Source organism: Nyctereutes procyonoides, unplaced genomic scaffold (assembly GCF_905146905.1).
Source record: "Nyctereutes procyonoides isolate TBG_1078 unplaced genomic scaffold, NYPRO_anot_genome, whole genome shotgun sequence".
In the NCBI taxonomy this organism is placed as follows: domain Eukaryota; kingdom Metazoa; phylum Chordata; class Mammalia; order Carnivora; family Canidae; genus Nyctereutes; species Nyctereutes procyonoides.
In genome coordinates, this window is record NW_026575051.1 from 11,790,281 (window position 1) to 11,815,180 (window position 24,900).

At 42.5% G+C, this 24,900-nt stretch overlaps 2 protein-coding genes across 6 annotated transcripts in view; both read right to left on the reverse strand.

Moving 5' to 3' along the window:
- Positions 1 to 502: 502 nt before the first annotated feature.
- Positions 503 to 3,873, reverse strand: CRIP3 (cysteine rich protein 3). Of its 2 annotated transcripts, XM_055330450.1 has the most exons (8): positions 3,308 to 3,873; positions 2,956 to 3,050; positions 2,480 to 2,537; positions 2,258 to 2,389; positions 1,423 to 1,494; positions 1,203 to 1,297; positions 1,045 to 1,102; positions 503 to 871 (listed from the first exon to the last, which is right to left on the reverse strand). In XM_055330450.1, the coding sequence occupies exons 1-8, from the start codon at positions 3,348 to 3,350 to the stop codon at positions 810 to 812; spliced, it is 615 nt and encodes a 204-aa protein (XP_055186425.1). In that variant the 5' UTR covers positions 3,351 to 3,873; the 3' UTR covers positions 503 to 809. The 2 variants fall into 2 exon arrangements, with proteins under 2 accessions (XP_055186425.1, XP_055186426.1); XM_055330451.1 differs by lacking the exon at positions 2,258 to 2,389.
- Positions 3,874 to 4,121: 248 nt separating this feature from the next.
- The window catches only part of ZNF318 (zinc finger protein 318), a 54,933-nt gene continuing 34,154 nt past the window's right edge, over positions 4,122 to 24,900 (reverse strand). The window contains exons 8-10 of one of the 4 annotated variants that reach the window (XR_008665048.1): positions 23,930 to 24,082; positions 10,164 to 10,281; positions 4,122 to 4,731 (exon numbers count right to left, since the gene is read on the reverse strand). Coding sequence is in view for 1 of the 4 variants with exons in the window: in XM_055329814.1 (XP_055185789.1) it covers positions 24,008 to 24,082 (75 nt within the window). In the remaining 3 variants the exon portion in view is untranslated. Of the gene's footprint in view, positions 4,732 to 8,048; positions 8,071 to 8,099; positions 10,282 to 20,937; positions 24,083 to 24,900 lie in introns of those variants that run through there. The other 3 variants (XR_008665049.1, XR_008665047.1, XM_055329814.1) reach the window with 3 other exon arrangements.

The following is a 24,900-nucleotide window of genomic DNA, read 5'->3' on the forward strand; positions in this document are numbered from 1 at the left end:
GTGCCCCATGGATTTGGGGCAGCAGTGAGTTGTGGGATGAGCCCTGGATAGGAAGCCAGTCTGACCCTGGGATTTGATCCCAACTTTTCCACTAATTTGCTGTGAGACTTTGGGCATGTGGCTTTCCCTCTCTGGGCTTCAGTCTGTTCATCTCTCAAATGGATAATGAAGCCTCTTAGCAGACCTCACCACAGGATCTATCTGTTGTCATGCTCAAACAAGATGCTGAATAATATGTTTCTTCTAGAGATGATGTTAAAGAAGGGACTGCTTTATGATGACTTCTGACACCAACAGGCTGGTGGGCATGCTGTCCACTGTGATGCTGCGTGCTGCCCAGGACCAGGGTACAAGGATAACAGAGCTCTTTGTTCCCAGGGCTGGCTCTCTACCTTCCAGGCACTTTGCAGGGTAATGCATCCCCCACCCCATACCTCCCATCCTCCAAACCATTGTTTAGGCCTCATGCCCAAAGAAGAGTTGAAGGCATGGGAGCCAACATTTTATTAGAGAAACCAGAATAAACACGTTTTTTAAATACCTTGAAGTTATAGAATTTGCTATGGAAAGGGACTGGGAAGGCAAGGAGGCTACTCTTTAAAAGGTGGTGGCCTGTGTCCCCCGGCCAGATAGGAATGGGAAAGGGAGGAATCAGCATAGTCTAGACTCCCTGGTCTACCATGGAGCCTAGGCCCAGGCCACCCGAAGCCCACCTTCCCCTGTGGGACTGGAGAATTCTGTAGCTCCCACTGGACCATGGAGGGGATGATATGAGGCCTGAGTTAAGAGTGACCTCTCCTGTGAGCATCTCATTTGGATTTTATCTCCACGGGGTCATAGATGTAGCAGCCCACATCACCAATGTTCACACCTGAGGGAGAGAGCCCCATCACCAAGGGCCTTGTGGCTGGGGGGTATTGGGCTAGGGATGAAGGGAATTGGGAGGGGTCTGGGGTATGTTTGACCACAGGGGAAGTTGTCCACACATCCCCACAGACCCACATTCCATACTTTAGGCCCACTGTCTGGGGTGGGGCTGCCCACCTTTGGGGCCAAAGAGGTAGCCATAGCAGGGGATGTGGCAGTAGGGGACGCCATCATGCTGAGACATAGAGAGAAAGAGAGCCACCTCAGGTTGGCTCTCTCTTCCCATCTCCAACCTCCCTCCTCCCAACATAAGCACCCATCCCTGCCCTGTTCACCTCAGCATGACTCCCAGCAGTCAGGGTCTTCCGGCAGCGCTGGCACCTTAGACAGGGTCGGTGCCAATTTCTGCCCAAAGACATCACCTTCTCAGCTGGTGGTGGAGAGAATTGGTAATTCTAGGGGCAGTGCAAGGAGACCTACCTGCTTTGTACCATCTCTATCTACACTTCCACGGCCATCCTTTGCCCCCTCCCCAAGCTTTCCATTGTCACTTACCAAAATAGACAGGTTCCTCACAGCCAGGGCACAGTGAAGTCTCCCCAGTGAATGTCTTCATGTGGAGAGGGCCTTTAAGGGGAAGAGACCCTGGCTAGGGCTAAGGTGGGAGCCAGGCCTAAGCAGGGCCCAGCAGCACCAGCCTGCACATGGCTTCTTCCAAAAGCCATGCTCACCCCAGAGCCCCCCACCCAGGTGGCCTTGAGTCTGCTTTCTTGGGCAGAGCTGAGTCTTCTATGACCCCACTTCCTGCCCCTCCCTATCTACAGAAGGGACCCCCTGCTTCCTTCTCCTACCAGGGGCTCAGGTGCCCACCTGCTCAACCCTGTCAGCAACTCAATCCTCAGGAAACCTGAGCTGATACACGAGCTGGTCGGGGCATGGGTGTCAGGTGTTGGGGAGCATGGTGTCACTGCCCACTCTAGGAGATGGGAGGAAGGAACAGGGAAAGGGGAGAAGTGGAAGAATATGAGGAGCTGGCCCTGTCTCAATGACTTCTCACTCCTGGGTCATTCTTTCCATGGCCTTAGCCTGGGAGAGGCCTGAATTCCAGGCCAGTTTTGCCTCTGACTAGCTGTGTCTGCACAAGGCCACTGGCTCTCTCCAAACCTTGGTTTCCTCACCTGTAAAACGGGGGTGATGTCACCTACCTCTTAATTTACCTCTTAACTCAGCAATTGACAGGAGGGAACCCCCAAAAAGGGCCATGAAAAAGGGAAGACTTTGCCACAAAGTTGTAGGAATGTGAGGCAGAGGACTAGGTGGGAGACTGCCACCTGGTCCTACCCTGTTCCAGCCTGAGGATGAGGGGTAGCTGGGGCCCAACTTCACTTACTTTTCTTGCCCTGGGGGAGGCCAGTCCTGGGCCTGGGGGGGCTGAAACTGCTGGGGCTGAGGGGAGTGGTACTGGCCGGGGTGAGAGTGGGAGAGTTGTAGAGGTAGGAACCCACACCACCAATGTTCACCCCTGCAGAGAAAACAGGGGTGGTCAGCCTCTCTCCACCTCCCAGTCACAAAGGTTCTGCTATCCTCTGGCCTCTTCTAGGGTGGTACTTACCCCTGGGTCCGAAGAGAGCCCCATAGCATGGCTTGTGGCAATATGGCCTCCCGTTGTGCTAGGCACAAGCAGAGGAAAGAGGGCTGCTCAGGGCTAAAGGAGGGGAGGCTCTCCTATGTCCCACAGGCCTTCCCTCAAGACAGACTACCAGATGTGTCTATCCATTGGCTTGGGCTGGTGGGGCTGGGAGGGGTGGAGGGTGAGCTGGCATGTCACAATTGCCACTGTGGTCAGGAGAAAGGGCAAGAGCAGGTCAGAAAACAGCACCGCTTCCCTCCCCTCCCCAACAAAAAGCATGGGGTCCACCAGCACAACTCTGGCATCCCAAATCCTGGCTGCTGTGGGGCTCTCCGGGTAGGTGATTTCGATATTTAACTGCTGAGGTTGTCTTTGGTGAGCCTCCTGAGCAGAAACTGAGGGCTAGTACTTAGGGAATAATGACAGACATAGAGCTGTGTGCCCTGGCCAGGCCTCACCTCTGCATGCCCTCCTGGGGACAGGATGCTGTGGCAGCGCTCACATTTCAGGCAGAAGCGGTGCCAGTTCTTGCCCAGGGAGCTCACCTTCTCCGCTGTGGGGAACAAGGTGGAACCGGGCTGTGGGAAGCCAGGCCAAGCAGTGGGCGCCCCCTTTTCCCTCCTCAGCCCCGCCTGCCTCCTAGAGAGGATGGGGAGTATCTGGGAGAGGTCAACTCCAACCGGCCCCAGCGCCCTGGGCCCCAGAGGTGGAAAGGGGGTCTGAGATCACACCGTCGCCAGTTTCTCGCGTCCTCAGGGAGCACCCCGGCTCACACTCGTCCCATCTCCCCCTCCTCAGCCCGGGCCTCACCGAAGAAAACGGGTTGCTGGCAACGCGGGCAGGTCCAGCTCATGGCTCTGCACAGGGCAGCCGGCGCTACACACAGAAGGAAGCACCGAGGTGGGCTCGGTTCCCGCCCCCTTCGCTGGCTCCACCCATAGCTCCGCTGTGAGCTTCATTGGGCTGAATTCTGCAGCTCCTCCGCGCCTATTGGCTGTCAGAAATTTAGAACTCCTGGGAGAGGAAGGCGACTTTGCAGTTCTTTCCAAAATCTAAAGCCTCTGACCCGTGTAGAGAGAGAGGAACTTAAAGCCAGACGGGAAAGGAAGAGAGCAATGAAGACACCTGTAAGGATGGCACTAGATTCTGGCTTGGTACGGAGAGGAAAAGTGTCCAGAGTGCAGACGTCAAGAAACACTTGTAATTCCCTCAAAGCGAGGGGTCAGGCATTTTTTGAAACGGCTAAATTCTGCCCTGACAGTCTCACAGGTAGTTAAGAGCAAAGGAATCTGGAGAGCATCTCTGCCACTTACTCTCTGGCTTCAGGCGAATTACTTAACCTCCCTCTGCACCCATTTGTACAGTGAGTATGATGATTAGTCTCTACCTCATAGGATTGTTGTGGGAACTGAGTAATAAATGCAAAGTGCCCAAACAGTGCTTGGCACATAACTGCTATAAAGGCGATACCTATCATTATGATGGATCCCATAATGAACTCAAGACTCTTTGGAAGCCTCAAAAGGTGGGCTGGATACAATGGTTTTCTTATGAAATTACAATGCTTATTAAATTTAAACGCATAAAAAATAAATTTAAACGCATAATTCAGACACCAATTACATATTCCTAATTTAGTTTTGAGGTGTTTTAATATTTGTCAAAAGTAGCTCAGCAGTGCTTCAAAGGACACTTCAAGAAAACCCACAGAGAATGGGAGAAAATATTTGCAAACATGGTATTTGATAAGGACCTAATAATCAAAATATATAAAGGAGTGACAGCTCAACAATAAAAAGACAACCCAATTTAAAAACAGGCAAAGAATTTGAATAGACATTTTTCTAAAGAAGATATACAAATGGCCAATAATCATATGAAAAGATGCTCAACATTTGTCATTAGAGAAAGGAAAATCAGGATCACAATGAGATACATCTTAGACCTATTAGAATGGCTATAATTTTAAAAAAATGAGTAATAACAAGTGTTAGGGAGGATGTGTTGTTGATCAGAATGTAAAATAGTGCAGCCATCTGCAAAAACATTGTGGTAATTCCTCAAAATATTAAAGAGAGTTACCATATGATCCAGCAATCACATTGCTAGGCATATACCCAAGAGAAATGAAAACATATGTCCACACAAAAACTTGTACGTGAACGTTCATAGTACTGGTATTCACTCCAGCGAAAACTCCATCAACTGATAAATGGATGAACAGTGTGGCCTATCTGTGGTAGAACAGAATTCAGTCATAAAAACAATGAAGTACTGATGCACGCTACAACATAGATGAGCCAATAAAACATGCTAAATGAAAGAAGCCAGACACATAATACCACATATTGTATGATTCCATTTACATGAAATGTCCAGAATAGGGAAATCCATAAAGACAGAAAAGTGGATTAGTGGTTTCTGGGGGTTTGAAGGAGGGGCAATTAGGCATATCTGCTAATGGGGTATGAGGTCTCTCTTTATGGGGAGATAAAAATGGTCTGGAATTAGATAGTGGTGATAGTTGCACAACCACACCAATATACTACAAATCAAGGAATTGTAAAACTTAGAAGGGTGAACTTTATATATGAATAATTTCTCAATAATAAAAATAATAGTAATAGAAATAATGCCTGAAGAGAACTTTTTTTTTTTAAAGGTAGCTCAGGAAATGAGGGGCAGGAGAGAGAGCTGATTACTGTGTGCCAGTGCCCCAGCGGAGAAAACAATCCCTCGAAATATTAGGTGGTGAAATGAAGAGTTTTCTGGAGTAAGTTCCCCTTTGGTATGTCAGCTCAGAAAAAGCTCAAGGGGGCAGGTGTGCTAACTTAGCCTTCATCTGTGGTGCTGTGTTCTGCTCAGTGAAAGGAGTCCTATTTGTGTCTCAGGAGTCTGAGACCCTCTCGGACTTCAGTTCTCTCAGTGGGTAATGGGATAGGACTGGTGTCTATGAATTTCCACTCAACATTCCTGTTTCCTCACTTGTCTCCATCAGTACTTTTTCCTTATAACACTTGTTTTATCCTCCTTGTTGACTTCTAAAGGTGGAAAGCTGCACACCATGAAATAAACTTTTCTATACTTTATTATTCATTTCTTGTTTTGGGAACTATTTCAAGATCCTTAGTTTTATAACTGTTTCTTGATGGGCTTCTTCTTTAACAAACTTGAAAAATATTAGTCTTAGTCTCCCTTGATATTTTACTCGTGTTTCTGCCTCTCTCATTTGTTTCTTCTTAAATCAGACAGCTTGAGGTTCACTGTTTTTTGCTCTCTATGGTTCTTATGGAGAAGGTCCCATTTCAGGAGGTTGGGAAGACTTCATTGTAGTTATTCATAGGTATTGTATTTATTCTCCTTTAGGAAGGTTAGCTTCATTTGCCCAAGGAACTATCCTTAGAATTTTCTGGAGCACATCAATCCTTTCCCAAGGCTCTGTAGCTTTCTGTGTTGGATCACCTTGGACACATACCTCAGCCTCCTAGAGAGGTCATTTTTACCATTGCATCCAGCACAGAGCCCCACACAAAGAAACATGCAGTGGAGTGTGAGCATCATGATGCTTTCACACAACTTGCATTAAGTCAGTGGGGCAAGTGCTTTACTGCTCCCGTTTTCTGCGGCCTTCCTGTATTGTATGGCCATGACAAACACAGTATGCTTTGTCTCTTCTATTTCAGGGCTTAAAAAAGACTAGTTAAGCCTCCTCCTTTCCAAATATTGGCCATCCATTTCCAAGTACAGCAAATCACAGTATTCTACTCTTCTTCCTTGCCTGGCTTCTGTTATTCTGTCTCTAAAAAAAAGCTTTGTAATGAATGCTAACAGAGAAAATGAACACTTCTTGTAGGAATGCACTTGTAGTTACTGACAGTGGCTGTTTTGAATATTTTGTGTGACTAAAGCCTCTACAGTGATATTTTAACAAATACCACAAATGGCTAAGTCCAGTTGAGTACAGGTATTACCTGACCAGTTGTCAGGGTAGAGTTTGTGTCATCTAAGAGGCAGGTCCCTCTTTCATAAAAAGATGATTGTTCTGTTGGTGCCCCACCAATACCCCCTTTTTCCTGCACAGACCTGTCACAGTATCTGTATAATTGTGTTATGCTTATTTACTTGTAGGCTTTTTTTCAACTGACAGGACTGATTGAGATGTATCCGTGTATAATAGCACCAAGTATAGTGTGGGTGCACAGTGAATGATAGTTATTATTATTATTATTATTCTTAAAGACTTTTATTTTTAGGTAATCTCTATGCCCAACGTGGGGCTCAAACTCACAACCGTGAGATCAAGAGTCGCATGCTCCACTGACTGAGCCAGCCGGGTACCCCTATTTTTATTAACATCTGTCACTAACACTTTTTACTTTATGTTTTTAAGTTCTGTTGTTAGGTACATTTATGTTTTTGGACTGTTGTAGTTTCTGATGAATTGACGCTTTTATTGTTGAAGCCAAAGAAACAAGCTTTTCAACTTGAGGTGAGTGGTGGTGAAGATAATGGCAGCAAACACTTGAGGGCTCTCACATAGATGAGGCATTGGGGGCACTACTGAGACCCCTGAATAGAGGTCACAGAGAAGCAGACTGGGATTGTTCAAGAAAGGAACCTTCTTAGAGAGCCCAAACGTGGGCTGCTTCAGATAGTAGTGAGATTCCTATCTCTGGATGTGATAAATTACACTGGACAACAAACCAACTGATCAGCAGTGTTGCAGAAGGGATGCAAACATCATACACAGACAGATCTTTGAGGTTTCCTCACAGTTTGGCAGTATGTGATTCTGCGATTCCATTCCGAAAGAAGAGTTTCAAATTTGTGTTAGCAAGAGAACACTGTTAAAATAGTGACAGCAACCACCTATGGAGTACCAGTCAGAGGCACAGAACTTGTTATTTCTGATCCTACAACAATCTGGAGGTGTTTAAATGCTACATTAACAATTGTGCATAATAGGAAAGTGGCTTGGAGAGGTTAAGAGATTTGTTCAAATCATACAGACCCAAGTCTCTCAAGCTCATACTCTTTCCACTCCCTGCTCCTAAGTATAGTTTCTGCTAAGCTGCCCATGTGTTTCAGTCTGAAACCATACTATACTTGTCTGCACAGCACCTCTGTACCTAAAGGTAAGAGGACCTCTCCAGGTAAATAATGGGTGGCAAGAAACAGGGGAATGTCATTAAAACTTTTCCATGGCGGGATCCCTGGGTGGCGCAGCGGTTTAGCGCCTGCCTTTGGCCCAGGGCGCCATCCTGGAGACCCGGGATCGAATCCCACGTCGGGCTTCCGGTGCATGGAGCCTGCTTCTCCTTCTCCCTCTGCCTATGTCTCTGCCTCTCTCTCTCTCTCTCTCTCTCTCTCTCTCTCTCTGACTATCATAAATAAATAAAAATAAAAAAACAACAACAAGGGATCCCTGGGTGGCGCAGCGGTTTGGCGCCTGCCTTTGGCCCAGGGCGCGATCCTGGAGACCCGGGATCGAATCCCACGTCGGGCTCCCGGTGCATGGAGCCTGTATCTCCCTCTGCCTGTGTCTCTGCCTCTCTCTCTCTCTCACTGTGTGCCTATCATAAATAAATAAAAAAAAAATTAAAAAAAAAAAAAAACAACAACAAAATATTAAAAAAAAAAAAAAAACTTTTCCATGGCTTCTTAGTGCCCTCAGGGTCAAGTTTTTAACTTGACCTTAAGGCCCTCCACCTTTCCAGTTCTAGCCATTTCTCCTGTTTCTCCCTCCAACCACACTAAATGAGCTGCTTAAACCTGCCAAATCCTTTCCTGCCTCAGGACCTTTGCAAATGCTATCAATCCCCTTTCTGGGAACTTACTTCCTCAATATCTTCATCTCACTAATTCCTGCCTAACTTCACATCCCTCTCCCCTACTCAGTCCCAGGGTACTGGACCCAGTCACTCTCTCCTATAGCATCCTGTGCTGGAGGGCCAACGGGGTATAATCAAGGACAACTGTGTTTTCCCTACTTGAGAGCTCAAAATGGGGGGGGGGGGAAGGCAAATGGAGACTCATGATAAAAGCTACATGTAGCTTAGTGGGAGAGTAAAATAGGTCAACTTCCTGCCCACCCCACTACCCCCCACCACCCACTGAATCTAGGCTTTGCCTATCCCATTAGTCTGTGAGCTCCATGAGGCCAGGGACCAGGAATGCTTTGCCAAACACTGTGTATGTTTCCAATGCCTTGCTTAATCTCTGATACAGTGCTCAATACATATTTATTGGTGAAAGAATGTTAAATGTTATATACAAGTCTCCCTCAAATGTGAGGAGATGAGGGCTAGTCAGGAGATGTGGAGTTAGGAGGGGACTGGGTAGGAGTTGAAAGTTTTGTTACAACAAAAGCCCTAGAGCAAGGGAAGCTTAGGTGCCTAAGAACTCAGGAGTTTGTTTCTTCATATCCATGAGGATCACTGTATATAAGGCAAACTGGAATATGATTTAAACCAATCCTGATTATAAATGCTAGATAACTAATAAAATAAAAAGAACTGAAAATCTGCTTTGGCAGCAAACCATTCCCACTAATTGCAGTCATTCACAAGAACTTACTAATTAAGCTTAATTAGCTTGTAGCACAATTATGTCTATCATTAAATATATGGCAAATGAGAGAATGTGGGAAAGTGTTATATAAACTGTAAAGCACCTTACAAATATGACTGCTATAATGTGTCAAATTAGCACTGCAGTGAGTTTTGATTACAACTATAAAGTCCACTTACTTTATATCTTTGTAGACTTATTCAAGCCTATGGGCATATGCTTATGACTTTTAAGCCATTATCAAAAAATTTGTTTCTAAAGATGATTCTTGAGAAGTTTCACTCAGTTCTGGTATGTTAATGAAAAATTAGTCTTACCTCTTGATCACTGTGTTATTTAACCTTTATTACACATAACGTGTGTGCTTTCTCATTCCATCTTCTGAATATCCCCTCTAACTAGAAAGCTCTACTTTCTGCCAGTTATGTTACTTAAAAAATAAAAATAGAAACATGCACACAAAACAAAAACAGATTGAAATGTTTTCTCAAACACACTAGCAAGTCTGGCCTTCTCCCTTGTTTTCTAGCATCTACTTGCTACCATTACATGCACCTGTTGAGAGCATTCTGTATATAACATTCTGTACATAGCTACTTATGGTTACCTGCTTGAGGTTATTGATTGGGCTACATTTTATGATTCAGTGGCATCAGCTGGGCAAATTCACAATCAAGACTGTAAGAAATGACCCTCTGATCCTTCACCATGATTACCCTCAACTTATGCTCATGAAGAAATCAACAACAGCTTTAAGTGGTGGTTTTCCATACAAAGATAGATGGGTTTGGTTTCTCAAATATCACTTGGAAATGTGTATTTCATCTAAATATATAAAAATAACTATATCCAAATAATCTGCAGCATGAAAAATGTATCCACATGCTGGAAACTGAGAAAAAATAAGAGGAGTGAAACATGGTGGTCAGCTTGTTTATAGATCTGACAGATGGTGACAATGCTCTGTGATGTGAACTATTGGCAACTTCCTCATCTCATTTTTTACAATATATAAGAATAGTTCTTCCAGGTCATGAGACTATGTTAAGGAAACTAAAACAGTTTCTTATGAATTCAGAAAAATGCGAAAGCTTACCTTTTTATAGAGAATTTTCTCAGTTCCTCTATGAAACTCAAAGTCACAGAATCAATAGTCAAGTTCCAGGCTCTTCCCAACTCCAAAATAACTGGGCTTTTTCTCTTCTTCTCTGAAGCTTTGGAACAGGCAGAGCTATAACATTTTTATTCATAATCTCTTATTATCACCCTCCCCACCAAAACCAGGGCAGTATCTTGTGGGTAAAGAACTTGAGCATACGTCTTGTGATAAAAAGTGACAAAGAGAAGGGCTACAAAAACCAAAGTGGCAATGAATCTTTACAGCTCAATAGGAGAAATTTTATTTTCTATTTAGAAGGATTTCCTCTGAAGAACCTCATCTCCCCCATTCCACATTAGTTCAACTTAGTCTAGATTGTTCAGTAAGGGTAGACCCTGCCTTCCATGGTGAGCTTCTGACCAGTGCCTGGTCTGAGTACTTCATCCAGCTGGCCATAGTAATTGTACAGGGGGAGGAGTGTGGCCCAAGTCACACTCTTCATCTTCCCTGAGGCTTTTCCATGAGACTTCTTGGTGTTATTAGGAAAAATATACTTTCATTTTCTAGACAGAAACCTTGTAAGGACCACAGCAGCTTGAGACTGCAGAGGTTATCTTGCCTCTTAGTAAAGAGAAAACCAGGCCAACTAAAACTGAGAGAAAAGGAAAAGAAGGGTCCTAATGACATCTCTGACCTCCTGGATCCAACTCTGCCCCAGTTTCCCACTATCAAGTAATAAATTATCCCCTATCAATTTTTTATTAAGTTTGATTGAGTTGGGTTTCTGTTACAACCAAGAGTCCTAATTAATACAACATGCATCTTTATACAGTTCTTGTGCTGCTTCTTGTAAGAATCACATCATGTTGTGTAAAGTTCTGACACTGTAAATAGCTATATATTTAGTTTCTTTTTTAATTAAGTAATTTATTTATTCATGAGAGACACAGAGAGACAGGCAGAGACACAGGCAGAGGGAGAAGCAGGCTCCATGCAGGGAGCCGGACAGAGGACTCAATCCCGGGTCTCCAGGATCACGCCCTGGGCTGCAGGGGGCACTAAACCGCTGAGCCACAGGGGCTGCCCTGTATTTTCTTAACACATGACTTTAAGGATAACCGTGTAAGAAAAAAAGAGTAGAAAATGACACGTATAAAAAAAATGGATCTTAGATAAGTTATCCAATTAAATAGTGGGCATAAAAAATAGTGGGCATAAATTTTGGATGCTTTTCCAAAGAAGATATACAAATGGGCAATAATCACATGAAAAAAATGCTTGACATCATTAGTTATTAAGGAAGTGTAAATCAAAACTGTAAGGACATACCGTTTTACATCCACTAGGATGGTGATCATCAAAAAAGAAAAACCAAAAATAACAAGTGCTGGAAAAGATGTGGAGAAAATGAAACTCACATTTCTGGTGGGAGGGTAAAATGGTGCAGTTGCTATGGAAAACAGTTTGATGGTTCCTCAAAAAGTTAAATAATATTGTGATATCATAGAAATGGCAGAGTAGAGAGTTACAAGAACCAGTCCTCCACTGAAGCTAGCATTATGCTGGCAAAAACTGACAGAAGCAACTTTTTTAGAATTCTGGAATCTAAAAAAATTTAGAGTGGAGTCCAACCAGTGGTGTGCTTAATGAAAAAAAGCGGCTGTTAAATTTCAGTAACAAAACGTTGTAGCATTTTTGTTTACCTGTCTACCATCCCCCATTCCTCGGTTTGGTGGTGGCTGTGGGACATCAGTCCACATTCCTGGTGTGGCTTGCTAGTACCAGGGGAGGATAGATGCACCCTTATTCTCAAAAGACTGGCTGTCACTCTGCCCTGTCTGGTGGTTCCCTGAGGGACCCATGCTGAATCTGACCTTTGTTTTGCCCCCTAAGCCTAGAGCAGCTTTCCAAGCAGCATCTGTTCAAAGTATTTAAAAACTTAGACTACTGGTGGCTGCCTAGGGCAGGAGACAGAGAATGGAACAAGTAGCAGATGGATCTAAAAGCCTGACAAGTAGGAGACTGAGAAGGAAGCTTACATGGGGAAATAAGGACTCTGAAGAGTTACTGTGTGATTGGGGAAATACAGCATGTAGAGTACATGCCCAGGGATAGATGTATGTTCAGAGAAGACCTGAGAGGACCTTAGGCTTGCAGCTTTGGCTGATCTTCAGACTCCATGCAATCCAGAGGTGAAGACTAAGGCAGAGTTTCAGGCAAATTGGTTTAGCACTTAAGTAGTACACCAGCTCAGAGCCAAGCTACAAAAATGTGGAGAGGTGGTGGTGGTGTTTTTACTCTAGTCATTTAAGGAAATCTCTGTCAGGTCACTGACTAACTGCTGAGATAATGGAACAGTTTCGGTAATTACACAGAACAAGAAATGCAGTCTTAGCAAAAACAGTTTGGAAAAGTCAATAAACAAATGGATGACAACAGCCTTCAATAATCAACAACAGCAAACCCTGGGAGGGGGATCTGATTCCCAGATTGACACACTGTAATATTCAAAATGTTGTTTTATTTTTTGAATTTTTTATTTTTTAAAGATTTTATTTATTTATTCCTGAGAGACATGAAGAGAGAGAGAGGCAGAGACACAGGCAGAGGGAGAAGCAGATTCCATGCAGGGAGCCCAATGTGGGACCTTGATCCTGGTACTCCAGGATCACGCCCTGGGTGGAAGGCAGGCACTAAACCACTGAGCCACCCAGGAAACCCCCAAAAATGTTCAGTTTTTTTTTAATGTTCAGTTTTAAACAAAAAAAATCACAAGGGATTAAAAGAATAAAGTACGGTTCATTCACAGAAAAGAAAGAGAAGCTTACAGAAACCGTCACCAAGGAAGCCCAAACATTGGGCTTAATAGGCAAATATTTTATTATTTTTAAAGATTTTTTAAGTAATCTCTACACTCAATGTGGGGCTCAAACTCACAACTCCAAGATCAAGAGTTGCATGCCCTAACAACCAAGCCAGCCAGGCATTCCATTAGGCAAATATTTAAAATTTTTTTAAATTTTTATTTTATTTATGATAGTCACATAGAATGAGAGAGAGAGAGAGGCAGAGACACAGGCAGAGGGAGAAGCAGACTCCATGCACTGGGAGCCCGACGTGGGATTCGATCCCGGGTCGCCAGGATCGCGCTCCGGGCCAAAGGCAGGCGCCAAACCGCTGCGCCACCCAGGGATTCCCCATTAGGCAAATATTTTAAATCAAATGTCTTAAATACACTCAAAGAGCTAAAGAAAATAATAGACGAAAAAACTAAAGGAAACTAGGAGAATGAAGAAATGAATAAAGAATATCTATAGATATACATTACTTGTATTAATATTATATTAATATATTTATTATTATAATATATGAGAGCTAAATAAAAATTCAAGAGCTAAACAGCACAGTAGCTGAAATGGAAAACTCATTACAGGAATTCAACAGCAGATTCAAGCTGGCAGAAGAAAAAATGAGTGAACTTGGAGATAAGACTACTGAAATTATTCTGAGTAGGAGAAAGAAAAAAAAAAGACTCAACCAAAATTCTTTTTTTTTTTAATTTTATAAATTAATTTTTATTGGTGTTCAATTTACCAACATACAGAATAATACCCAGTGCTCATCCCGTTAAGTGTACCCCTCAGTGCCCGTCACCCATTCACCCCCACCCCCCGCCCTCCTCCCCCTCCACCACCCCTAGTTCATTTCCCAGAGTTAGAAGTCTTTATGTTCTGTCTCCCTTTCTGATATTTCTCACACATTTCTTCTCTCTTCCCTTATATTCCCTTTCACTATTATTCATATTCCCCAAATGAATGAGAACATACACTGTCCTTCTCCGGTTACTGTGGCCAAGTTCAAAAAGGGTGTTGCCTGAGTTCTCCTCTGGGATTTTGATGGAATCTTGTCTCACATTTAGATCTTTCATCCATTTTGAGTTTATCTTTGTGTATGGTGCAAGAGAGTGGTCCAGTTTCATTCTTCTGCATGTGAATGTCCAATTTTCCCAGCACCATTTATTGAAGAGAGTGTCTTTCTTCCAGTGGATCGTCTTTCCTCCTTTATCGTATATTAGTTGAGCATAAAGTTCAGGGTCCACTTCTGGGTTCTCTGTTCTGTTCCATTGATCTATATGTCTGTTTTTGTGCCAGTACCACACTGTCTTGATGAACACAGCTTTGTAGTACAACCTGAAATCTGGCATTGTGATGCCCCCAGCTATGGTTTTCTTTTTTTAAAATTCCCCTGGCTGTTTGGGGTCTTTTCTGATTCCACACAAATCTTAAAATAATTTGTTCTAAGTCTCTGAAGAAAGTCCATGGTATTTTGATAGGGATTGCATTATACGTGTAAATTGCCCTGGGTAACATTGACATTTTCACAATATTAATTCTGCCAATCCATGAGCATGGAATATTTTTCCATCTCTTTGTGTCTTCCTCAATTTCTTTCAGAAGTGTTCTATAGTTTTTAGGGTATATTTTGAGAACCATTTGAATGGTAGATGGTTCTCCAACCTTTTATTTTCAGGCTGTAGGTGTCCTTCTGTCTAAAATGAGTCTCTTGTAGACAGCAAATAGATGGGTCCTGCTTTTTTATCCAGTCTGAAACCCTGCGCCTTTTGATGGGGTCATTAAGCCCATTCACGTTCAGAGTTACTATTGACAGATATGAGTTTAGTGTCATCATGATATCTATTTAGTCCTTGTTTTTGTGGATTGTTCCACTGAACTTCTTCTTAAAGGGGAGTTTTAAGAGTCCCCCTTAAAATTTCTTGCAGAGCTGGTTTGGAGGTCACATATTCTTTCAGTTCCTGCCTGTCTTGGAAGCTCTTTATCTCTCCTTCCATTTTGAATGAGAGCCTTGCTGGATAAAGTATTCTTGGTTGCATGTTCTTCTCATTTAGGACCCTGAATATATCCTGCCAGCCCTTTCTGGCCTGCCACGTCTCTGTGGAGAGGTCTGCTGTTACCCTAATATTCCTCCCCATGAAAGTCAGGGACTTCTTGTCTCTTGCTGCTTTAAGGATCTTCTCTTTATCTTTGGAATTTGCAAGCTTCACTATTAAATGTCAAGGTGTTGAACGGTTTTTATTGATTTTAGGGGGGGATCTCTCTATTTCCTGGATCTGAATGCCTGTTTCCCTTCCCAGATTGGGAAAGTTTTCAGCTAGGATTTGTTCAAATACATATTCTGGCCCTCTGGCCCTTTCGGCGCCCTCGGGAACCCCAATTAAACGTAGGTTTTTCTTCCTTAGACTGTCATTTATTTGCCTTAATCTGTCTTCATGGTCCCTTAATTGACTGTTTCTTTTTTCCTCAGTTTCCCTCTTTGCCATTAACTTGTCTTCTATGTCACTCACTCGTTCTTCCACCTCGTTAACCCTCGTCGTTAGGACTTCTAGTTTGGATTGCATCTCATTCAATTGATTTTTAATTTCTGCCTGATTGGATCTAAATTCTGCAGTCATGAAGTCTCGTGAGTCCTTAATGCTTTTTTCTAGAGCCACCAGTAGCTGTAGAATAGTGCTTCTGAATTGGCTTTCTGACATTGAATTGTAATCCAGATTTTGTAACTCTGTGGGAGAGAGGGTGTTTCTGATTCTTTCTTTCGAGGTGAGGTTTTCCTTCTAGTCATTTTGCTCAGTGCAGAGTGGCCAAAAACAAGTTGTATTGGAACACGGGGGAGTATCACTGGTCCGTCCAGCTGGTCTTCTGGGGGGGGGGGCCTGCTGTGCTGATTTTCAGGTGTTAGCACTTGGGGGAGCTGCTCTGCCCCTGCCTGCTGCCGGGCTCAGCGGGGGTTGTTTACCCCGTGGGGCCCCAGGAGGAACAGCCGCAGTTGCTATGGCAACTCTGGAAGCCTGGATTCAGCCTCCGGAGGAACTACGGGCTCGGGGCTCTGGCTCTCCGTCCGCAGGGCCTGGAGGCTCCGGGGCGGGGCCGCTGATCTCAGCTCGGGGCAGGAGCGTCCTCGCTGTCCTGGGCCCTCCCGGCCTCTGCCTGTCCCGGGGGAGGCCGGATCCTGGGCTGTGTCCCGGCGCCCTGTGCTCCGGGGCCTGCGCTGTTGGATTCGCGCTCCCGCCCTGCAGCCCCCTCCGTGGAGCCGCTCCCGAGCCCCTCCGAGCTGCTCCGGTCGGTCCCGCCGTGCGCGCTGCAGCCCTTAGGGAGCTCTAGCACTCTCCAGGGGCGCAGGTGTCTGTTAGTGTCCCCGGGAGCCCGAGGGCATCCCCGCTCTCCTGGGTCCTGCTCCAACTCCCTGCGAGCCCCTTTCCGCCCGCCCGGGAAGGTTGGTGCAGCTCCTGCTTCTCCGGGACGGGGCTCTCCTGTCCTGGGGACACCCGCCCCCGCCTCAGCCCGGCTCCTCGCGGGGCCCCTCCCCCTCGGAGGCCTTTTGTTCCTTTATTTCTTTTTCCCCGTCTTCCTACCTTGATAGAAGCGCGGACTCTTCTCACTGTAGCATTCCAGCTGGTCTCTCTTTACATCTCAGGCCGAATTCGTAAATTTTCAGGATGGTTTGAAGGTTATCTAGGTAATTTGGTGGGGACAGGCGATTTGGGGACCCTGCTCTTCCGCCATCTTGCCCCTCCCCCTCAACCAAAATTCTATCTTCAACAAAATTATCCTTCAAAACAAAGTGGAGGGATGCCTGGGTGGCTCAGTGATTGAGCATCTGCCTTTGGCTCAGGGCATGACCCTGGAATCCCAGGACAGAGTCCCACATCGGGCTCCCTGCATGGAGCCTGTCTCTCTCTCTGCCTGTGTCTCTGTCTCTCTGTGTCTCTCATGAATAAATAAATAAAATCTTAAAAAAAAAAGTGGAAATTAAGACCTTAGTTCTAGAGAAACAAAAGCTGAGGGAGTTCATCACTAGTAGACCTGTCCTATATGAAATGCTAAAGGGAGTCCTTTAGGCTGAAATGAAAAGACACTAGACAATAATTCAAAACCATATAAAGGAAGAAATCCAGTAAAAGTAACCATGTTCGTAAATATAAAGCCAGTATTATTGTATATTTGATTTGTAACTCCCCATTAGTTTCCCATATGATTTAAAGGGCAAATGCACAAATAATTATAAATCTATGTTAATCAGCACACAACGTAAAAAAAGGAATTTGTGATAAAACTACATAAGGATGGAGATGAACTGAACTGAAAGGAGAGATAGATAGTTCTACAATAATGTTGGAGATTCCAATACTTCACTTCAATAAAGAATAGAACGTCTAGACAGAAGTTCAATAAGGAAATAGAGGATTTGAGCAACATTGAACTAAGTAGACCTAACAGGCATATATAAAATACTTCAACCAAAAACAGAATACAGGGGCACCTGGATGGCTCAGTGGTTGGGTGCCTGCCTTTGGCTCAGGTCATGATCCTGGGGTCCTGGGATCGAGTCCTGCATCAGGCTCCTCACATGGAGCCTGCTTCTTTCTCTGCCTATGTCTTTGCCTCTCTCTGTGTCTCTCATGAATAAATACATAAAATCTTAAAAACAAAAACAGAATACACATTCTTCTCAGGTGCACATAAAACAGTCTCCAGGATAGATCATATGTTAGTCCACAAAACAATGTATTTTTTTTTTAATTTTTTTTATTTTTTTTATTTTTTATTTATTTATGATAGTCACAGAGAGAGAGAGAGGCAGAGACACAGGCAGAGGGAGAAGCAGGCTCCATGCACCGGGAGCCCGACGTGGGATTCGATCCCAGGTCTCCAGGATCGCGCCCTGGGCCAAAGGCAGGCGCCAAATCGCTGCGCCACCCAGGGATCCCCAAAACAATGTATTTTAAAAGACAAATCATACAAAATATCTTCTCCAATATAAAAAGCTAAAAATTAGTAACAGAAAACTGGAAAATTCACAAAACATACTCTTAAGTAACTAATGGGTCAAAGAAGAACTCACAAGAAAATGATAAAACACTGAGATGAATGAAAATAAAAAAAATATCAAAACACATGGGATGCAGTGAAAACAGTGCTAAGAGGGAAATTTAACTATGAACATTTTTAAAAAGAAGATCTCAAATCAATAACTTAACTTTATACCCTAAGGAACTAGAAAAAAAAAAAAGAGCCGACCAAACTAAAAGACAGTAGGAAGAAAGAAATAAAGGTTACAGCAGAGATAAATGAAACAGGGAACAGAAGAACAACAGAGAATCAATGCAACCAAGAGTTGGTACTTTGAAAACACTGACGAAATTGGCAAAACTTTAGCTAAATTTACTTAGGAAAAAAAAAAGATGCAAATAACTAAAATCAGAAATGAAAGTGGGACTTTCCAGAAATAAGAAAGCATTATAATAAGATAATATTGCGAACAATCGTATAATTAAGTAGGAACCAGACAAGGACGTCACTTTTATCACTGCTTTTTAAACATTGTACTGGAAGTTCTATCTAGAGCAATAAGGCAAGAAAAAGAAATAAAAGGTAACCAAATTGGAAAGGAAGAAATAAAAATATATTCTCAAATGACATGATCCTATACACATGTATATTATTTATATTATATTATATATTATATTATATTATATATCATATATTATGAATCCACAACTACAAAACTAGAAGAAATTAAGTTCAGCAAAGTTTCAGGGGATAAGATCAACACATTAAGGTAAACTGTGTTTCTATACATCTGAATAAATAATCCAAAAGGAAATTACGAGACAATTCCATTCAGTATAGCATACAAAAGAGTAAAATATACAGGAATAAATTTAGCCAAGGATGTAAAAGACATACACAAGAAGTACAAAATACTGCTGAAAGATATTAAAGAAGACTTAACAAACAAAAAGGCATCCCATCTATGTTCAGGGATTGGAAGATCTAATACTGTCAAAATGGTAATGCTAGGGGTGCCTGAGTAGCTCAATCAGTTAAGTATATGTCTTTGACTCAGCTCATGATCCCAGAGTCCTGGGACAGAACCCTACATTGGGCTCCCTGCTTAGCAGGTAGTCTGCTTCTTCCTCTTCCTCTCTCCCTATTCATGGTATCTCTCTCTCTTCCTCAAATAAATAAAAAATATATTTTTAAATGGTAATGCTATCCAAAGTGATCTACAGATTTTAAACAATCCCTATCAAAATTCCAATGACCCTTTTTGCAAAAATGAAAAGCCATTCTTCAAATTCATATGAAACTACAAGGGGGACCAAACAGCAAAATGATTTTGAGAGAACAAAGTTGGATATCTCATACTTCTTAATTTCAAAACTTACTACAAAAAACTACAGTGTTCAGGGCAGCCCCGGTGGCGCAGCAGTTTGGCGCCGCCTGCAGCCCGGGGTGTGATCCTGGAGACTTGGGATGGAGTCCCACATCAGGCTCCCTGCATGGAGCCTGCTTCTCCCTCTGCCTGTGTCTCTGCCTCTCTCTGTGTCTCTCATAAATAAATAAATAAAATCTTAAAAAAAAAAAAAAAACTACAGTGTTCAAAATAGAGTAGTACTGGCAATAGGATGGGTTATAAACCAATGGAATAGAATTGAGAGTCCACAAATAAATCCATACATATACAGCCAATCAATTTCTAACCAAGATGCCAAGACCATTCAATGTTGAAAAAACAGTCTCTTCTTAACAAATGGTGCTGACATAACTGTATATCCACATACAAAAGATGCAGTTGGACCCCTACCTCACACTATATACAAAAATTAACTCAAAATAGATCAACAACCTAAACATCAGAGCTAAAACTAAAAAATTATTAGAAGAAAACACAGGGCTAAGTCTTCATAGTCTTGTATTTGGCAATGGATTCTTAAATATTATGCCAAAACCACAAGTAGTAAAATAAAAAATGGATATATTGCATTCAATCAAAAAATTTTATACATCAAGAGATATTATGAAGAAAGTGAAAGGACAACATGAGGCATGGGAGAAAATACCTGCAAATCATAAATCTGATAAAGGTCTAGTATCCAGAATATATAAGAATCCTTACAATTTTAGAAGAGACAAACAATCCAGTTAAAAAATGGGCAAATGACTTGAATAGAGATTTCTGTAAAGAAGATACATAAATGACCAAAAAGTACATGAAAAGATGCTCAATATCATTAGTTATCAAGGAAAGGTAAATCAAAAGCACAATGAAACACTAGGATGGCTATATTAAAAAAAGAAATTAACAAGTGTTATGAATATGGAGAAATTGGAACCATTATACATTGCTGAAAGGGATGTAAAATGATTCAGGTGCTGTGGAAAAGTATGGCAGTTCCTCAAAAAGTTAAACATAAAATAATCATATGACTCAGCAATTCCACTTTTAGTCATATATTTCAAAGAAGTGAAAACAGGTATTTGAACACATACTTATTCATGAATGTTCACAGCAGTACTATTCACAGTAGCTAAAAGGTGGAAATAACCCAAATGTCTATCAACAAATGAATGGATAAACAAATTGTGGTATACATATACAATGGAATATTATTCAGCCATAAAAAGTAATGAACTACTGATGCATGCTATAACATGGATTAGCCTCAAAAACATTATGCTAAGTGAAACAAGCCAGACAGAAAAGGTCACATATCCTATGACTCCATTTATGTGAAATTAACCAGAATATGTAAATCCATAGAAACAGAAAGCAAATTGGTAACTGCCAGGGGTACAGAGAGATAGGAATGAGAACTAACTGCTTAAATTTTTAAATTTTTTTTCTAGTTTTTATTTATTTTTTTTTAATTTTTAAAATTTATTTATGATAGTCACACAGAGAGAGAGAGAGAGAGAGAGAGGCAGAGACACAGGCAGAGGGAGAAGCAGGCTCCATGCACCGGGAGCCCGACGTGGGATTCGATCCCGGGTCTCCAGGATCGCGCCCTGGGCCAAAGGCAGGCGCCAAACCGCTACGCCACCCAGGGATCCCGAACTAACTGCTTAATAGACACAAGGTTTTATTTTGGGGTAATGAAAAGATTTTGGAACCAGACAGAGATGATGGTTACACAACATTGTGAATGTACTAAATGTCACTTGTTCATTTTTTTTTAAAGATTTTATTTACTTATTTATGAGAGACACAGGGAGAGGCAGAGACACAGGCAGAGGGAGAAGCAGGCTCCCCACAGGGATCCCAATGCAGGACTCAATCCCTGAACTGGGATCACACCCTGCGCCAAAGGCAGACGCCCAACTGCTGAGCCACCCAGGCGTCCCTTGCTTGTTCATTTTAAAGTGGTTGTTATGTGAATTTTATTTCCATTAAAAAATAAAAAATAAAAACACAATACCTGAGATACAGTCAGAAAAATGGTTATATTTTGGGAAAATAGTGACTGAAAGAGGACATGAGAGGAGCTTCAGGGGTGTTGGTCATATTTAATTTTTTTTTATTTGGGTATTGGTTACCTAGCTGTGGTCACTCCATTAAAATTTGGGGGCTTAACACTTGTGATGTGTGTACTTTAGTTTTTTATATGCACCTTATACTTTAACATAAAACTTTATTTTTAAAGAGTTACCTTGTGACTCAAGATATACCAAAAAGAACTGAAAGACTTACGTTCACATAAACACTTGTATACAAATGTTCACGGCAGCGCTATTCATAATAGCCGAAAACTGGAAATAACTCAAAATCCCATCAATGGGACGCCTGGGTGGCTTAGCAGTTTAGTGCCTGCCTCCGGCCCAGGGCATGATCCTGGAGTCCTGGGATCGAGTCCCACATAGGGCTCCCTGCATTGGAGCCTGCTTCTCCCTCTGCCTATGTCTCTGCCTCTCTCTGTCTCTCATGAATAAATATTTTTTTTAAATCCCATCAACTAGTAGATACACAAAATGTAGTATATTCATGCAGATTATTCAACCACAAAATACAGTGAAGTATTGACACACAGTGCAACATGATGAATGAACCTTGAAAATATGTTAAACAAAAAAAGCCAGACACAAAAGACTACACACTGTATGACTCTATTTATACGAATTGCCCAGAATAGGTAAATCCACAGAGGTGGAAAACAGATTGGTGACTGCCAGCAACTTTGGGGTAGGGAATAATTGGGAGTGTCTGCTAATGGGTATGTGTTTCTTTGGGGGGGTGGTAGAAATGTTCTGGAATTAGATAGTGGTGATAGCTGCACAACCTTGAAGATATTAAAAACCACTGGATTTTACACTTTAAAATGGTGAATCTTACAAGAAATTTACTGTTATATGAAATATATTACAATAAAAAGGATCTTAAATATTTTTATAATATATATGAACTCTAGCATATCAAATATAAGAAGTTCAATGGGAAAATATTACTTTGGAAATGTTCTCTTTCCTCCTGTCCATCCTTCAGATGAGCACTTTTTTTTTTTTTAATCTACCTACCTACCTACCTACCTACCTACCTACCTACCTATGAGAGACACAGAGAGAGAGAGAAGCAGAGACACAGGCAGAGGGAGAAGCAGGCTCCATCCAGGGAGCCTGACGTGGGACTCAATCCAGGGACTCCAGGATTGCGCCCTGGGCCGAAAGCAGGCGCTAAACCGCTGAGCCACCCAGGGATCCCCCAGATGAGCACATTTTGGAGGTGTACCTCAGATACCACTGGAGAATGGAGGTAGGTGAGTCATAGTTAGGAATGAAAACTGTGACCAATAGCCCTGATTGTCCCTGCCTGAGCAGAGGAATGTGGCAGCTGATGAGAAACAGATCTTGGGCTGGAGCAAGGGAGAGAAAGTTAAAAGTGGTAGAGACAAAGTGTTGGCAGCTCTGGCACCAGAATGCTTTCCATTGCTTCATCTACAGGGTCATGCCTTAGGAATGAGTAGTCTCTAACTGATTTAAGCTCAATAGCCAAAGGTCCTGAGATACTGCTTATCCCTTACTCCTTACTCTTTTGATGGCTTTGGTTGGATATTATGCAGTTCTTCGTACTTGTAATGTTAGGAGTATTCCCAAAGCCTACCCAAACCATACAATTTTTTGGGTAGCCCTCTGGGACTCTAAAAATGCCTGGATTTACAAATCAGGAACAAAAGTAGGCTAACAGTTTTAAGGGTAAATCTGGATCAAGAGCAGCTCAGATTTAAATGGATCTCAGAGTTTCAAGGACTTAAAGGTCAGCTAAATTTTATTTTGGTTCTCATCCTCCACAGTCCCAAGTGCAAAAAGGAGTAAATGAAGCACCTACTAGCATTTTAGATAGACAGTAAAGGGTTTCCTTGGTAGTCTGAAATGGTTCCTGCCTAATTCTGTGTGCCAGATGTTTCAATGTGTGTACAGGAGAGATAGTAAGACTTAGTGGAAACTGATAGACAGCAGTCCTGAAGTCTGAAATCCCAGGATTTTTCAACCACATTTGTGATTGTCTTCCCTTCCCTTCACCTCTTTTGTCTACTCACTCTGCTCCTCTAAGGACATATCCAATTTTTACCTTCATTCTTAAATGGACCAATAATGAAACTGAGATAGAAGATGTTCTACTTGCTGGAAACATGGGGGCCCAGGGTCAAAGATGAGAATACCTGAAAGGCACAGCTTTAACATAAATATCATGGCACAAAATGAGAGATGGACGTTAGGAGATAAATTGAGATGAGGAGAGACAAGTTTAAAATATACATCTCTATGCCTATCTTAATTTTGTTCCTCTTCTACTGCTACAAAGATACAGACATAAATACACAACATATTTGCTCACCCAACTTGCCATTTCCTGGTGGTTAAAAACACAGGGACTTTTCCACAACCCATCCCCGACCCAGCAGCCATACCTACCTTCTGGAAGTCAGACGCTAGAAGTGACTGCCTACTGACCTCCAAGGTGCTTCATCATTTCTTTGGTCTCTGTGGCTCCTATCCCTGCCTCCCTGAGGCAGAGATGTCTTTTGTAGTCCTTCCTTCTGGAATTTTGGACTTTGGCAACTGCTCCTGAAAAGAAAGGAAGAGAGGTAGGCAAGAATCAGTAAATGTCTTCATAGGCATCCTTGTGTAGGTAGGCTACAGGAGAGCTGGGCAGAAGTTTATCAGGGATGGAGCATCAGAGAAATGAAAGAAAAGGATACCTCCAAATGGTTGATTTTACCTCTTTGCAATCTTTCTCTGTACCCTCGTATCATGTAACTCTGCCTCTGTTTTCACCCTACTTATTTACTTCCCTTAAACATGCTCATTTCCATGGTATCTACATGGTACAAAGGTATCTACAAAATACCTTTCTCTCCTGATCCTCCACGAGTGGAAATAACAAAAGCCTGTAAAGCCTTTATTCTATACATCTAGATACAAATTACCTTCTATTCTCTTGCATGCAACAAAAACTTTGTGATATCTTTTGTGTACCTGCATTAAAGTAAGCTCTGTGAAGACAGGCAGCTTGATTTATAGAATTTCATGTCCAAATGCTTGTACACGTGGAAGTGCATAACCAGCTAAAGAGATAGCGGCAAGAGAAAGGGAAGAGGAAGAGAGAGGAAAAAAAACAAAAGAATAAAATTCTTCAAGAATGGAGATTGAAGAATGAATATTGCCCAGCATTGATGGGAGTAGAGGAATTTAGTCTTGAGGAAATAGAAGCAGGATCTATTTGTAATGCATAAAATTGATGAGAGGAATGAAGACAGGGATGCACTGAGTGGGAGACACACTTTAAAAAAAAAAAACCACTACTTTTTAATACGTAAAAGTATGCAAAAGGAAAAAAAAAACCTGGTCTATAATTCCACAACATGATAATCGTTACTGACATA

Excerpts from the sequence above, each read along its gene's own strand:
- CRIP3 (XM_055330450.1), bottom strand. The coding sequence starts at position 3,350 with ATGAGCTGGACCTGCCCGCGTTGCCAGCAACCCGTTTTCTTCG. Across the intron at positions 2,538-2,955 it reads CCCCAGGAGGGCATGCAGAG|CACAACGGGAGGCCATATTG; the intron begins GTGAGGCCTGGC and ends GCTTGTGCCTAG. Across the intron at positions 872-1,044 it reads CTACCTCTTTGGCCCCAAAG|GTGTGAACATTGGTGATGTG; the intron begins GTGGGCAGCCCC and ends TCTCTCCCTCAG.